Here is a 13358-nt window from a genome sequence, read left to right as displayed (position 1 = left end):
TGACATACTCAGTTCTAATATAGGCCTCATGCTGGTTATATATATATATATATATATATATATATTTTAAACTTTGTACTGTTACTGCAGTATTCTCTTGAAAACTACCTAATGATTGTAGGTAATGATTAAGTAGGCCATGTGTAGCAGAGTATCCATATGGCTTATTCTGGCTTACATAATCTAGTTCATAGTTTGGCCTTTATCCCACAAACTCTGGGATCCTATGAGTTTCATAGTCCTGGGGGACCAATCAGAGGCTGTAATGAATACTGTGATCTTCCTTCTAATCCCTGAGTCCAAGAAGGGACTGAATGATCTTCAGGGAGGGTCACCATCTTAGGTCTCCTTAGAGACAAGATGGAGTCTTCAGGCAGATACCAGTTTTTTGTTTGTGTCTCTGGCATTTTCCTCACCAATATAAAATGAAAGATATGCTATGGTGAAATTTTTGCTTTTGATTTTATAGTTATGGAGAGGTTTTAAGTAAACAAATACACTTAATAATTTCAGGAAGTTAGGTGGCTTAAAGATGAACCAGTTTTTTCTTTTGTTTTACCAGAAACAGAATTTCCATTTGTGGTCTTTAACTTGTCTGTCCCGAGCACAGCCTGGCCTTTTGGGGTACTCCCAGGTATGATCACATGTGGAGACTTTCTGGCTGGAGTCTTGGTCAGTGAACGCTTATGCTCATTATCTTTGGTAGCAGCTGAAAACCTAAACAGGACAGTGGAGTACCAAACATGAGTATTCGTGTGTAGAGTAACTTGTATCAAGCATACAAGCAAAACCACCTGCCCATCCCCAAGCAGTGAAAGGGCTCGATATGTACTTGTTACATGAATAATGAACCTTTTTTGCAGAATAAACATTTTACAACACTTGATTTGTAAAATATGGTTTTGTCTTCTCTGCTTTCCTTGTCTTGGCCAATGGCAGAACAAGGTAGAGCTCCAAGGAAATGCCTCTGGGGCTCAAATTACAGTTTAGGAGGTACTCTAAGCACTCCCCTCTTTCTCCTCCTGGTGATGGCCAATCAGGGAACAGGAGACTGCTATGCCAAATATGGGAATGGATCTTCCGTCTTCCTAGTAGATGGTCATTCATTTAAATGGTACATAAGCCCATTCTCCTAGCAAATTGCCATAAATTTATTGCACTGATTATGATGCATATTTTTTATGCATTTTAATGTTTGAAATTGGGATATGTTTCATAATTAGTAACACATCATAGTTGGCAATGATTTTTCTTAGTGGTTCATAAAATAATGGTGAGTCTCCAATTGATGGTGTCTTAGATTCAGTGAAATTCAGGAAGGACAGACATAAATATACATGATGGTGGTAGTGATGGGGTTAACAGAAGAGAACTTCTGGACCTACAAGTAAAATGTAGTAGCGATCCTGTATCAGGACCCAAAATTATTATGGAATACCGTACAACCTGGTTAAGACAACTGCATGTTAGGTGAAGTCCAGGCTGCTGTGAACACTGCAGTGGGGCGAGGACTTGCCCTGACCATGGTGTTCCTCACTACTATTATATACAGTCCAAACTGCCACAGAGAGGTACCTCAGACTCCACGCTAACTCAATAAATAGAGTTCCAAATTTAAGGGCGTTTTTAAGCTCTAAAAACTACATCAGATAATTACATGGGTTGGGGAAGTGTTACCAGGCACCAACACTATTAGGCTGCAAACACCCTTTAAAAAGAATAGGGGCACCTGGCTGGCTCAGTTGGTAAACATGCAACTCTTGACCTCAGGGTTGTGGGTTCAAGGCCCACACTGGGTGTGGAGGTTACTTAAAAAAATCTTAGTGGTGCCTGGGTGGCTCAGTCATTAAGCATCTGCCTTCGGCTCAGGTCATGACCTCAGGGTTGGTCCTGGGATCGAGCCCCACATTGGGCTCCCTGCTCTGCCGGCGGCCTGTGTCTTCCTCTCCCACTCCCCATGCTTGTGTTCCCTCTCTCGCTGTGTCTCCCTCTGTCAAATAAATAAAGTCTTTAAAAAAAAAAAGTAAATAAAATCTTAAGGGGCACCTGGGTGGCTCAGTCAGTTAAGTGGCTGCCTCCGGCTGAGGTCATGATCCTAGGGTCCTGGGATCGAGCCCCGCGCTGGGCTCCCTGCTCAGCTGGGAGTCTGCTTCTCCCTCTCCCTTGCTCAAATAAAATCTTAAAAATAATTTTTTTTTCTATATTAAAGAAAAGGGGCCTGAAGATCTTCATCTCTGGGATAGTTATAATTGGGGGCTACCCTGTGTCAGGAGAAGTACAAGCAAAGAAAATAGAGGGGTCATTGGGGCATGGGATAACCGACACTGCAGTTCCCAGTACGTTAACAAAAGTTACACTTTAGGACAAGTCAATTAAGTTCACTGCATCGAGATATTTTCTGTAGGAATTTAGCTCAACTTTACATTTAAGTCAATGGAAAAATTTCTTTACATGTCTTTATAGGCATACATTAATTAAATAAAATGAATATCCATATGTACCTTCTATCTTTACTTACGACCCAAATGTGAGCTTAGAGAAGTTTGATAAAAAAACAACGCAGGGTGCCTGGGTGGCTCAGTCGTTAAGCGTCTGCCTTCGGCTCAGGTCATGATCCCAGGGTCCTGAGATCAAGCCCCGCATCGGGCTCCCTGCTCACTGGGAAGCCTGCTTCTCCCTCTCCCACTCCCCCTGCTTGGGTTCCCTCTCTCGCTGTGTCTCTCTCTGTCAAATAAATAAAATCTTAAAAAAAAAAAAAAGAACTAAAATGTTAAAAAACAACAACAATGCAAATTTAAAGAAAAAAGATTACAGCTTATAAAAACCATCCACTTATTTTCTCTCCATTCTGATCCTCTTTTGCCTTCTTTTTCATCAACATTAAAACATATTTGATGTCGCCCACCTGAAATGTACAGGAAGCAGTAGAGCTTTGAGACCTTGTACTTGATTACATGTTGGAGCTCTTCTTACCTGACATTCATTTTTGTAGCCGAGAGAACGGCTCGCTTGGCGGAGCCCTTCCCACACAAGGTGCTCCGGCCTGCAGCGCCCAGGGGCCGGCCTGGCAAGCGGCGCTGGCTGGTGGGGGTGCAAGCTGCGCGGAGCCTTCCCCGGAGAGGAACCGGAGTCACCACCGCTCCCTTGGTGACCAGCTGCTTCTGCAGAAAGACACCGCACCATGTTCAAACTGGGCTTCTTAGCGCCGGCTCCACAGCAGCCCCGTTCATCCCCACTTTTAATCCCACCTGTTATCTTTTCTTCTCAGTGCCTCATCCTCTTCTGACCTGCCAGGTGGGCAGGGCAGTTCCTGGCCCCTGTATCGCTATGGTGACCGAGCTAGGAGTAACTTCTGGTTGTGCGGAGTCCTGTGTTACAGAGAGCCTTTCCCAGCTTGCCATGAACCCAGGTATTTTCGGACTAAAGAATGTGGCTTAAGGGGCGCCTGGGTGGCTCAGTTGTTAGGCGTCTGCCTCTGGCTCAGGTCATGATCCCAGGGTCCTGGGATCGAGCCCCGCATCGGGCTCCCTGCTCCGCGGGACGCCTACTTCTCCCTCTCCCACTCCCCCTGCTTGCGTTCCCTCTTTCGCTGTGTCTCTCTATGTCCAATAAATAAATAAAATCTTAAAAAAAAAAAAAAAAGAATGTGGCTTAAAAGTCCCCTGTAGCCAGAAAGGGAGGATCAATAGCTTCTCTTGGACATATAGTATCTTTGAGAATGTGATAAGCCATTTATTAAATACAAACTCAAAGAACCACCTATTATGTAATTAGCACATGGAATCTACAAATAATTCCACCCCTGCCCCTACAACCACCGCCCCCATGGATTCTTAAAGTTCTTTAAAAACAAAAACAACAAGAGGGAGGGAGGGAAACTCTCCCTTTGAAATGGCTGGGGATGGTCCACTTAGGTTATCATTTTTTAGATATTGTCAGCACACCAAGAATAACAATGTCTTCCTATCACTGGTTTAAGCTCTTGCAAGCAAAAGAAACACAGCTTTGTTAAGGTACAACAGTGGTGGGATTACTGAAATGGATGAGGTAAAGCCAAAAGAGAAAAATTCTGATTATATCATAGGAAATACAAGCACTCAGAGAATTATATCAACTTCTCAACATACAAGCAGAAGAGATTCTAATGTGACACAAAGTTAAAACTTACTAAAATAGTTAGTAAATGCACATCTATACCATGAGGTGGGAGCCCAGGTTATATGTATTTAAGCACACTGTTCTATTTAATCACACTTTTTATGCTGCCTTCTATCTTTCCTCCAAGATTCCCACTTTCCATGCTGTGTCTCCTCACAGTTCACTTGGTGTCAGGACCATCAACTCTGCATCTTTGTTCTGAACTACTTACAATGCAGAAATGAGTCTACTAGCTCTTATCCATCTAACTTTTTTTCAGGTAGGATATTAAGCCGTACTAACTCGTTTTGTTAGCAATGTATGTAAACAATTCCTGTCTTTTAGCAATAAAAATCTGTTCAATCCTAACAAAGCAAAGAGCTCAATCATACCATATACAAAAAGTGGGTTAAGGATTAAATATAGATGAAAATAATAAAAGCAGTACAAATAAATATAAGAGCTTATTTTTATGATCTTGAAACAGGCAGGGTGTGACAAAAAAAAAACCCACAAAAAAACCACGCAGACCCTTAAAAGGAAAAGTTGGATAAAATTAAGAAAAAATCTTTCATAAAAGACACCATTAATATAGTTAAAAGATAGGGCGCCTGGGTGGCTCAGTTGGTTAAGCGACTACTTTCGACTCAGGTCATGATCCTGGAGTCTCAGGATCGAGTCCTGCATCAGGCTCTCTGCTCAGCAGGGAGTCTGCTTCTCCCTCTGACCCTTCCCCCTCTCATGTGCGCTCTCTCTCATTCTCTCTCTCTCAAATAAGTAAATAAATAAAATTTAAAAAATATATAGTTAAAAGATAAACTAAAGGAAAGTATTTATAATATAGAATATATAGCATTAATATAAATGGCTAAAAGATGAGTAAAAATTGAGAAAAAACAAAAACAAAAATTGAGAAAAAACCCCAGCCAATAACAACATATAAACATATAATGATCAAAGAAATTCCAACTCAATTGGGATCTTTTCATATTATATTAATAAAGATTTAAAAAATTCATCATTCCCACTGTTGGCAAGATAAACCGGCATATCGGGTTCTGATGCTTGTAGGGGACCATTTGGCAACTAAATCAAATTGGTCTCCCTGCTCTAGTGAAAGTCAAGGAGAGACAGGTCGTGGCCAAGATGATTCTAAGATCTCTGCTTATTTATTATTAACACTGTCCAATGACCAATCCCAAAACATGTCAACTGTCAAGAAAAACTTCCTATTAGCTATGGTGAAGTCACTGTAATTTTTTATTTTTCAATTTCCAAATAGATCATACCAAATAACCCATTTGATAGATCTATTCCTTAGTGGGGAGGGGGGTGATTTTAGAACTAAATTCATTCAGGTGGGGTATCGGGAAAAATAAGATAACCTGCTCATTATTTAACACACCTTCAGGGCTACACTCAAGTTTATGGTTGAGGCACTTGTTCTGCCCTAATTTTTGCCTAGAAAATTAACTCACCCATATTATGTAGTCTAGAAAACTTGACTTTCAATCAAGTATTTAAGTAGACTCAGCTTTATGGTAAGGAAAATGAGTGGCCCTGCTTGCAGGCTTATTTGCCCCTAGCTCATTTTCATGCAAAAAAAGAAAGAAAGAAAAAGACAAAAAGAAACTAGAGGTCTGCTTCCGGTAAATCATCAGCACAGGCCTCTTGTGCAGGTATTCAGCTGTCAGTGCAGTGATGCCTAGCCCTTGCTCGTATCTAAGCAAGCATGATTATGGGCGTGCTGAGCACGTCTTCTCTGATTCTCCACCCGCGCTGGCGGACCAGTCTGCAGCCTTCAAATGCCACGGCTTGGCTTTGTCGCTGTCAGCTGGGTGATAAACGGTGTCTTCAATGAGGTTAGCAGTCAGTTGTTTTATAAAGAGTTCAAGTGAATGTTACCACTCTAGATTCAGCTTCTTGCTAAGAAGCTTATGGTGTATGTTTTTTACAAACAATATGTAGAACTTGTCACCTAGTGTGTTTCTGGGTCAGCATTTGTACCAGAAAATGTGGAACTCGACTGACACAGCAGATGCCGTCCCTGCTAACAGTGCTCATATTCTGCCCCTTTCAAACCAACCTTATACTGTTTTGTGTTATAATACCAAAGACTGCCTCCAAGGCTTTTTGAGAAATAAGCACATGGCATGTATTATGAAATTCTAAAATAAATATTCCCCCGTCCTCTGTGTGGCACCTCTTGAACACCAGAGACCAAGTAAGGTAATAACAGGATGTTGTCAACTCACTGCTCTAATTCAGCCTTGGGGTTGATTTCCTCCCCTTTTCTTATTCGAAGGGACCTTGAGTCTGGCAGGACCTGGACTGAAGGGCCCCCCGGAGCTCAGTTAGCAGGAAGCCCCTAAGTTGGCCAGTGCAACTCGTTCCTTTTTCCTTTAGGTGAGAGGGAAAGAAAATGGCTTCACCCACAAACCAGTCTAGCCTCAACAAAAGTAATAAGCACAATGTGTGAAGGCTGAGAATAGAACAACTTACTGGCAGTTTGGAATTAGTTCTTTATACTGAGGACTCCCAGTTTTATTCTGAGGGTTCTGAAAATTCTTATGGTGGGGGAAGCAATTTCAGATAATAAAGATACATTTATCAAATGTATCAAACAAATCCATTCCACTGGTAGAATAAAAAGCTGGCTGTATTAGCTAAGGTATTGACATTAAAATCAAATAGTTCGGGGCACCAGGGTGGCTTAGTTGGTTAAGCATCTGCCTTTGGCTCAGGTCATGATCCCGGGGTCCTAGGATCGAGCCCTGCATCAGGCTCCCTGCTCAGCAGGGAGCCTACTTCCCCCTTTACCGCTCCCCCTGCTAGTGCCATCTCATTTTCTCTCTCAAATAAATAAATTTTTTTTTAAGATTTTATTTATTTATTTGACAGAGAGAGACACAGCAAGAGAGGGAACACAAGCAGGGGGAGTGGGAGAGGGAGGAGCAGGCCTCCCGCCGAGCAGGGAGCCCGATGCGGGGCTCGATCCCAGGACCCCGGGATCGTGACCTGAGCCGAAGGCAGACGCTTAATGACTGGGCCACCCAGGCGCCCCTCAAATAAATAAAATCTTAAAAAACAAAACAAAACCATAAAATCAAATAGTTCAGTCCCAGTAAGAACATAATTTTAGGGGCACCTGGGTGGCACAGCTGAGCATCTGACTCTTGGTTTTGGCTTAAGTTGTGATCTCCGCGTCTTGAGATCAGGCCCCGAGTTGGACTCCACGCACAGCTCAGAGTCTGCTTGGGATTCTTTTTCCCTCTCTCTCTGCCCCTCCTGCTCGTGCTTGCTCTAATACACAAATCTTAAAAAAAAAAAAAAAAAAAAAAAAAAAAAAAAACAAACCCAAAACACATAATTTTATCAGCATACCTTCAGTTCATTAAATGAATTGTGTTCTTCAAAATGTTTCTTTTTTCTCTCAATATATTGATCAATGGACTCCATTTCTTTAAAGCGAGCCTCATGAAGCTTCTTAAAGTCTGGAATGTTCCCCAAAATATGACAATTAATAGCAAGACAAATCCATTTATTCACCTTCCCTTTGTCCTTCTGTTAATACTTATTCTCCTCTCTGCATCCCTGACATTCAGGGATCAAACATCATCTTTGCTAAAACTTCAATGTCATATCTTTCAGTTTTTGGAAACTCAGGGACAAAGTATATTCATCTTATCAACTATCAAACATTTACCATCTCTCCTCTGTCCATTTCACTGCTAACTGTGGTTTAGTCCACAGAATAAGAAAAGAATAACAGATTTGTCCTCTCCCCTCACCAATTAGTCAAATGGCCTTTACTTAATCATAAATTTGACATTTTATAATGCTTAGAAAGCTTTATACCAAGGATTGGCAAACCTTTCCTGTTAACGGTCAGACAGTAAATATTTTTTCTCATCTTTGTGGCCACATATGGTATCTCTTTTTTTTAGACAATCCTTTAAAACTGTAAAAACCATTCTTAGCTTAAAGGTTTTAAGACAGGCCAGGGTTGGCAGGAGTTTGCTGATCCCTGCTCTGTGCTATTCTGATTAAGAATATTCTTGGGGGGCCTAGCTGGTCAGTCGGAGGAGTGTGTGACTCTTGATCTTGGGTTTGTGGGTTCAAGCCCATGTTGGGTGTAGAGATTACTTTAAAAAAATAATTGAGTCCTTTCTGCCCGTGGACGCTGCCGAGTGAGCATCATTAAAGTCTCCCCTCCCACCGCCATCATGTCTAAGTCAGAGTCTCCCAAAGAGCCTGAACAGGTGTGGAAGCTCTTCATCGGAGGTTTGAGCTTTGTTTTTTTTTTTTTTTTTAAAGATTTTTATTTATTTATTTGAGAGAGAGAGAATGAGAGATAGAGAGCACGAGAGGGAAGAAGGTCAGAGGGAGAAGCAGACTCCCCGCTGAGCAGGGAGCCCAATGCGGGACTCAATCCCTGGACTCCAGGATCATGACCTGAGCCGAAGGCAGTCGCTTAACCAACTGAGCCACCTAGGCGCCTGAGGTTTGAGCTTTGAAACAACCGATGAGAGTCTGAGGAGCCATTTTGAGCAATGGGGAACGCTTACGGACTGTGTGGTAATGACAGATCCAAGCGCTCCAGAGGCTTTGGGTTTGTCACAGTATGCCACTGTGCAGGAGGTGGATGCAGCCATGAACGCAAGGCCACACAAGGTGGATGGTAGAGTTGTGGAACCAAAGAAGGCTGTCTCAAGAGAAGATTCTCAAAGACCTGGTGCCCACTTAACTGTGAAAAAGATTTTTGTTGGTGGCATTAAAGAAGACACTGAAGAACATCATCTAAGGGATTATTTTGAACAGTATGGGAAAATTGAAGTGATCGAGATCATGACTGACCGAGGCAGTGGCAAAAAGAGAGGTTTTGCTTTTGTAGCATTTGATGACCATGACTCTGTAGACAAGACTGTCATTCAAAAATACCATACTGTGAATGGCCACAACTGTCAAGTAAGGAGAGCCCTATCTAAGCAAGAGATGGCTAGTGCTTCATCCAGCCAAAGAGGTTGAAGTGGTTCTGGAAATGGTGGTGGTGGTCGTGGAGGTGGTTTTGGGGGGAATGACAACTTTGGTCACGGAGGACACTTCAGCAGTCGAGGTAGCTTTGGTGGTGGTCGAGGTGGTGGTGGATATGGTGGCAGTGGGGATGGCCATAACAAATTTGGTAATGATGGAAGCAACTTTGGAGGTGGCGGAAGTTATGATGATTCTGGCAATTACAACAATCAATCCTCAAATTTTGGACCCATGAAAGGAGGAAATTTTGGAGGCAGAAGCTCTGGCCCCCAATGGTGGTGGAGGCCAATACTTTGCCAAACCACAAAACCAAGGTGGCTATGGTGGTTCCAGCAGCAGCAGTAGCTATGACAGTGGCAGGAGGTTCTAATCACTGCCAGGAAACAAAGCTCAGCAGGAGAGGAGAGCCAGAGAAGCCACAGGGAAGCTACAGGTTACAACAGATTTGTGAACTTAGCCAAGCACAGTGGTGGCAGCGCCTACCTGCTGCAAAGAAGACATGTTTTAGACAATGCTCGTGTATGGACAAAAAACTGAGGACTAATTGTATAACAGGTTATTTTAGTTTCTGTTCTGTGGAAAGTGTAAAGCATTCCAACAAAGGGTTTTAATGTAGTTTTTTTTTTTTTTTTGTACCCATGTGGTTGATTGCTAAATGTAACAGTCTGATCATGATGCTGAATAAATGTTTTTTAGAAAAAAAAAAATGGAGGGGCACCTGGGTGGCTCAGTCGTTAAGCGTCTGCCTTTGGCTCAGGTCAGGATCCTGGGGTCCTGGGATTGAGCCCCGCATTGGGCTCCCTGCTTGGCAGGAAGCCTGCTTCTCCCTCTCCCACTCCCCTGCTTGTGTTCCCTCTCTTGCTGTGTCTCTGTCAAACAAATAAAATCTTAAAAAAAAATAATAATAATTGAATTTGAATTTTTAAAAAAATTAAAATTCTAATGAACTATTAAGTATATGTATTTCTAATATATGCTGAGCAGCATTCTAAGTACTATAAATATACAACACTCAACATTCTATGTACCAGGCAATAGAGACAATTAATTACATGTTTAGATATGGAATCCCTTAAACTTATTACTGAAAAGAAAATTTAGGGGCTGGTTGGCTCAGTCAGTAGAGCATGTGACTCTTGATCTCAGGATCATGAGTTTAAGCCCTGTGTTGGGGGTAGAGAGTACTCAAGAAAAATAATTACAAGGTGGACATTGTACCAAGTACTTTATAGACATCCATTCTCAGAGATTTACTGTGCCATGTCCTAGTCACTATGTTAGGTGATCAGAAGTAGAAAAATAGTCTCAAGCATACCTTGTTTTACTCCACTTTGAGATACTGGTTTTTTTTGTTTCTTTTTATAAATTGAGGCTTTCTTGCAACCCTGTCAAGAGCCATCTTTCTAACTGCATTGGCTCACTTCATGTCTCTGTATCACATTTTGGTAATTACTGCAATTATTTCCAACTTTTTCCTTATTGTTACATATTTGCTATGGTGATCTATGATCAGTGATCTTTGATTTTACTACTGAAATTATTTTGGGGCACCAGAAGCAGTGCCCAAATAAGAGGGCAAAGTTAATAAGTGTTGTGTGTTCGACTGCTCCTACAGTGGCCTTTAAGTCTTCAGGTGAAATGAAGAGTTGCACGTCTCTCACTTTAAATCAAAAGCTAGAAATGATTAAGCTTGGTGAAGAAGGCATGGTAAAGGCCAAGATGGGCTGAAAACTAGGACAGTTAGCTAAGTTATAAACACAAAGGAAAAGTTCACGAAGGAGAGGACAAGTGCTACTCCAGTGAACACATGGATGGCAAGAAAGCAAAACAGCCTTACTGCTGATACGGAGAAAGTGTGAGTGGTCTGGACAGACTAAACCAGCCACAGCATTCCCTTAAGCCAAAGCCTAATCCAGAGCAAGGCTCTAATGCTGTTCAATTCTATGAAGGCTGAAGAAGTTCGGAAAGCTGCAGAAGAAAAGTTGGAAGCTAGCAGAAGTTGGTTCATGAGGTTCAAGTTTATTCCAGGACATAAAAGTACAAAGTGAAGCAGCAAGTGCTGATGTAGAAGCTGCAGGAAGTTACCCAGAAGAGCTAGATCATTCATGAAGGTGGCGACTATACTAAACAATAGATTTTCAATGTAGATGAGACAGCCTTCTATTTCCAGATGCCATCTAGGACTTTCATAGTTACAGAGAAGTCAATGCCTGGCTGCAAAGGACAGGCTGATTCTTGTTAGGGGCTAATGCAGCTGGTGACTTAAAGTTGAAGCCAATGCTCACTGACCATCTGAAAATCCTAAGAATGATACCACACTTACTCTGCCTGTGCTCTGCAAATCAAACAACAAAACTTGGATAGCACATGTTTACAACATAATTTACTGAATATTTTAAGCCCACTGTTGAAATCTACTGCTCAGAAAAAAAGATTCTTTTCTAAATATGACTGCTCATTGAAAGTGCACCTGGTCACCCAAGGGCTCTGTGGGAGATGTACAAGATTAATGTTGTTTTCATGCTAACACAGCATCCATTCTGCAGCCCATGAATCAAAGAGTCATGTAGACTTTCAAGTCCTATTTAAGAAATACGTTTTGTGAGCTATAGCTGCCATGGATAGTAATTCCTCTGATGGACCTGGGCAAAAGTGTAAACCTTCTGGAAAAGATACACCATTCCAGATGCCATTAAGAACATTTATGATTCATGTCAAGAAACCAAAATATCAGCACGAACAGAAGTTAGGAAGAAGCTGATTCCAGCCCTCAACAGTGGCTTTGAGGGGTGCAAGACTTCAGTGGAGGAAGTGACTGCAGATGTGGTGGGAATAGCAAGAGAACTAGAATGAGAAGTGGGGCCTGAAGTCGTGACTGACTTGCTGCAATCTCAGGATAAAACTGTACTGGATGACGAGTTGCTTCTTATGGATGAGCAAAGAAAGTGGTTTCTTGAGATGGAATCTACTGGTGAAGATGCTGTGAAGACTGTTGAAATGACAACAAAGGGTTTAGAATATTCCATAAACTTAGTTGATAAAGCAGCAGCAAGGTTTGAGAGGATGGACTCCAGTTTTGAAAGAAGTTCGACTGGGGGGACGCCTGGGTGGCTCAGTTGTTAAGCGTCTGCCTATGGCTCAGGTCATGATCCCAGGGTCCTGGGATCGAGCCCCGCATCGGGCTCCTTGCTCAGTGAGGAGCCTGCTTCTCCCTCTCCCTCTACTGCTCCCCCTGCTTGTGCTCTCTCTCTCTCTCTCTCTGACAAATAAATACATAAAAATCTTAAAAAAAAAAAAAAAAAAGAAGTTCTACTGGGGGTAAAATGCTATCAATAGCACTACAAGCTACAGAGAAATCATTTGTAAAAGGAAGTCAACGGTTGGGGCAAACTTCACTGTGGTCTTATTTTAAGAAACTGCTGTAGCCAGCCCAACCTTCAGCAACCACCATCGCCCATCCCTCAGAGGCCATCAACACCGAGGCAAGACCCCCCGGCAGCAAAAATAGGACCACTTCGTTGAAAGCTCAGATTATGGTTAGCATTTTTTAGCAATATATTATTTTTTAATTCAGATATGTGCATTGTTTTTTGAGAATAACACTATGACACACCTAACAGACTACAGTAGAGCGTAAACGTAACTCTTCCATGCTGGCGACACAAACTCCTGTGATTCACTTTACTGCAGTCATCGCTTTTGGCGGTGATCTGGAACTGGAGGGGCAATGTCAGATCTGTGTGTATCGGCCTGATGAAATAGGTAGTCGACTCACTCCCACTGCCCACTAAGGAAGTGGGTTTATTGAGGATAAGAGGCCCCTGGTCTCAGAGCTAGAAAATGAGAATGAGGATGCAAGGCCCAGTTCCAGCATTCAAGCTTTTAGCTGTCCTTGTGCATTGCCTATTTGGCATTAGCCTGCAAGCGCCAACTATTACTTTGTGTGTGTGTAAAACTTACTTGGAGTAGTGCTTGTATTTCTTTTGCTTTTTCCAGGTTTGGAAAACCCATCTGTGTAGAGAGGCTTCTTTCTTTCTGAAGGTACCTTTGAATCTTCATTACCTGAATTGAGAGATACAGAACTAATCAAGGATTTCAAAACAAGTTCTTCCTATTAACAAACGTCTAGTAGTGAACACTACATCAAAAACTAATGATGTGCATGGAGCACTGGGTGTTATGAACAA

The 13358-nt window shown here is 42.1% G+C and overlaps 1 protein-coding gene across 2 annotated transcripts in view; it reads right to left on the bottom strand.

Moving 5' to 3' along the window:
• The window catches only part of NUSAP1 (nucleolar and spindle associated protein 1), a 36407-nt gene that overhangs the window by 6075 nt on the left and 16974 nt on the right, over nucleotides 1–13358 (bottom strand). Inside the window, exons 5-8 of one of the 2 annotated variants that reach the window (XM_073876833.1) lie at nucleotides 13132–13224; nucleotides 7522–7631; nucleotides 2974–3161; nucleotides 560–717 (exon numbers count right to left, since the gene is read on the bottom strand). In XM_073876833.1, coding sequence (XP_073732934.1) covers nucleotides 560–717; nucleotides 2974–3161; nucleotides 7522–7631; nucleotides 13132–13224 — 549 coding nt within the window. Of the gene's footprint in view, nucleotides 1–559; nucleotides 718–2973; nucleotides 3162–7521; nucleotides 7632–13131; nucleotides 13234–13358 lie in introns of both variants that reach the window. The other variant, XM_025883815.2, reaches the window with a different exon arrangement.

The sequence above is a fragment of the Callorhinus ursinus genome, unplaced genomic scaffold (assembly GCF_003265705.2).
Source record: "Callorhinus ursinus isolate GAN/ISIS: 27379988/994484 unplaced genomic scaffold, GSC_fseal_2.0 scaffold25, whole genome shotgun sequence".
NCBI classification, from domain to species: Eukaryota; Metazoa; Chordata; class Mammalia; order Carnivora; family Otariidae; genus Callorhinus; species Callorhinus ursinus.
This window is presented reverse-complemented; position numbering and strand designations above follow the sequence as displayed.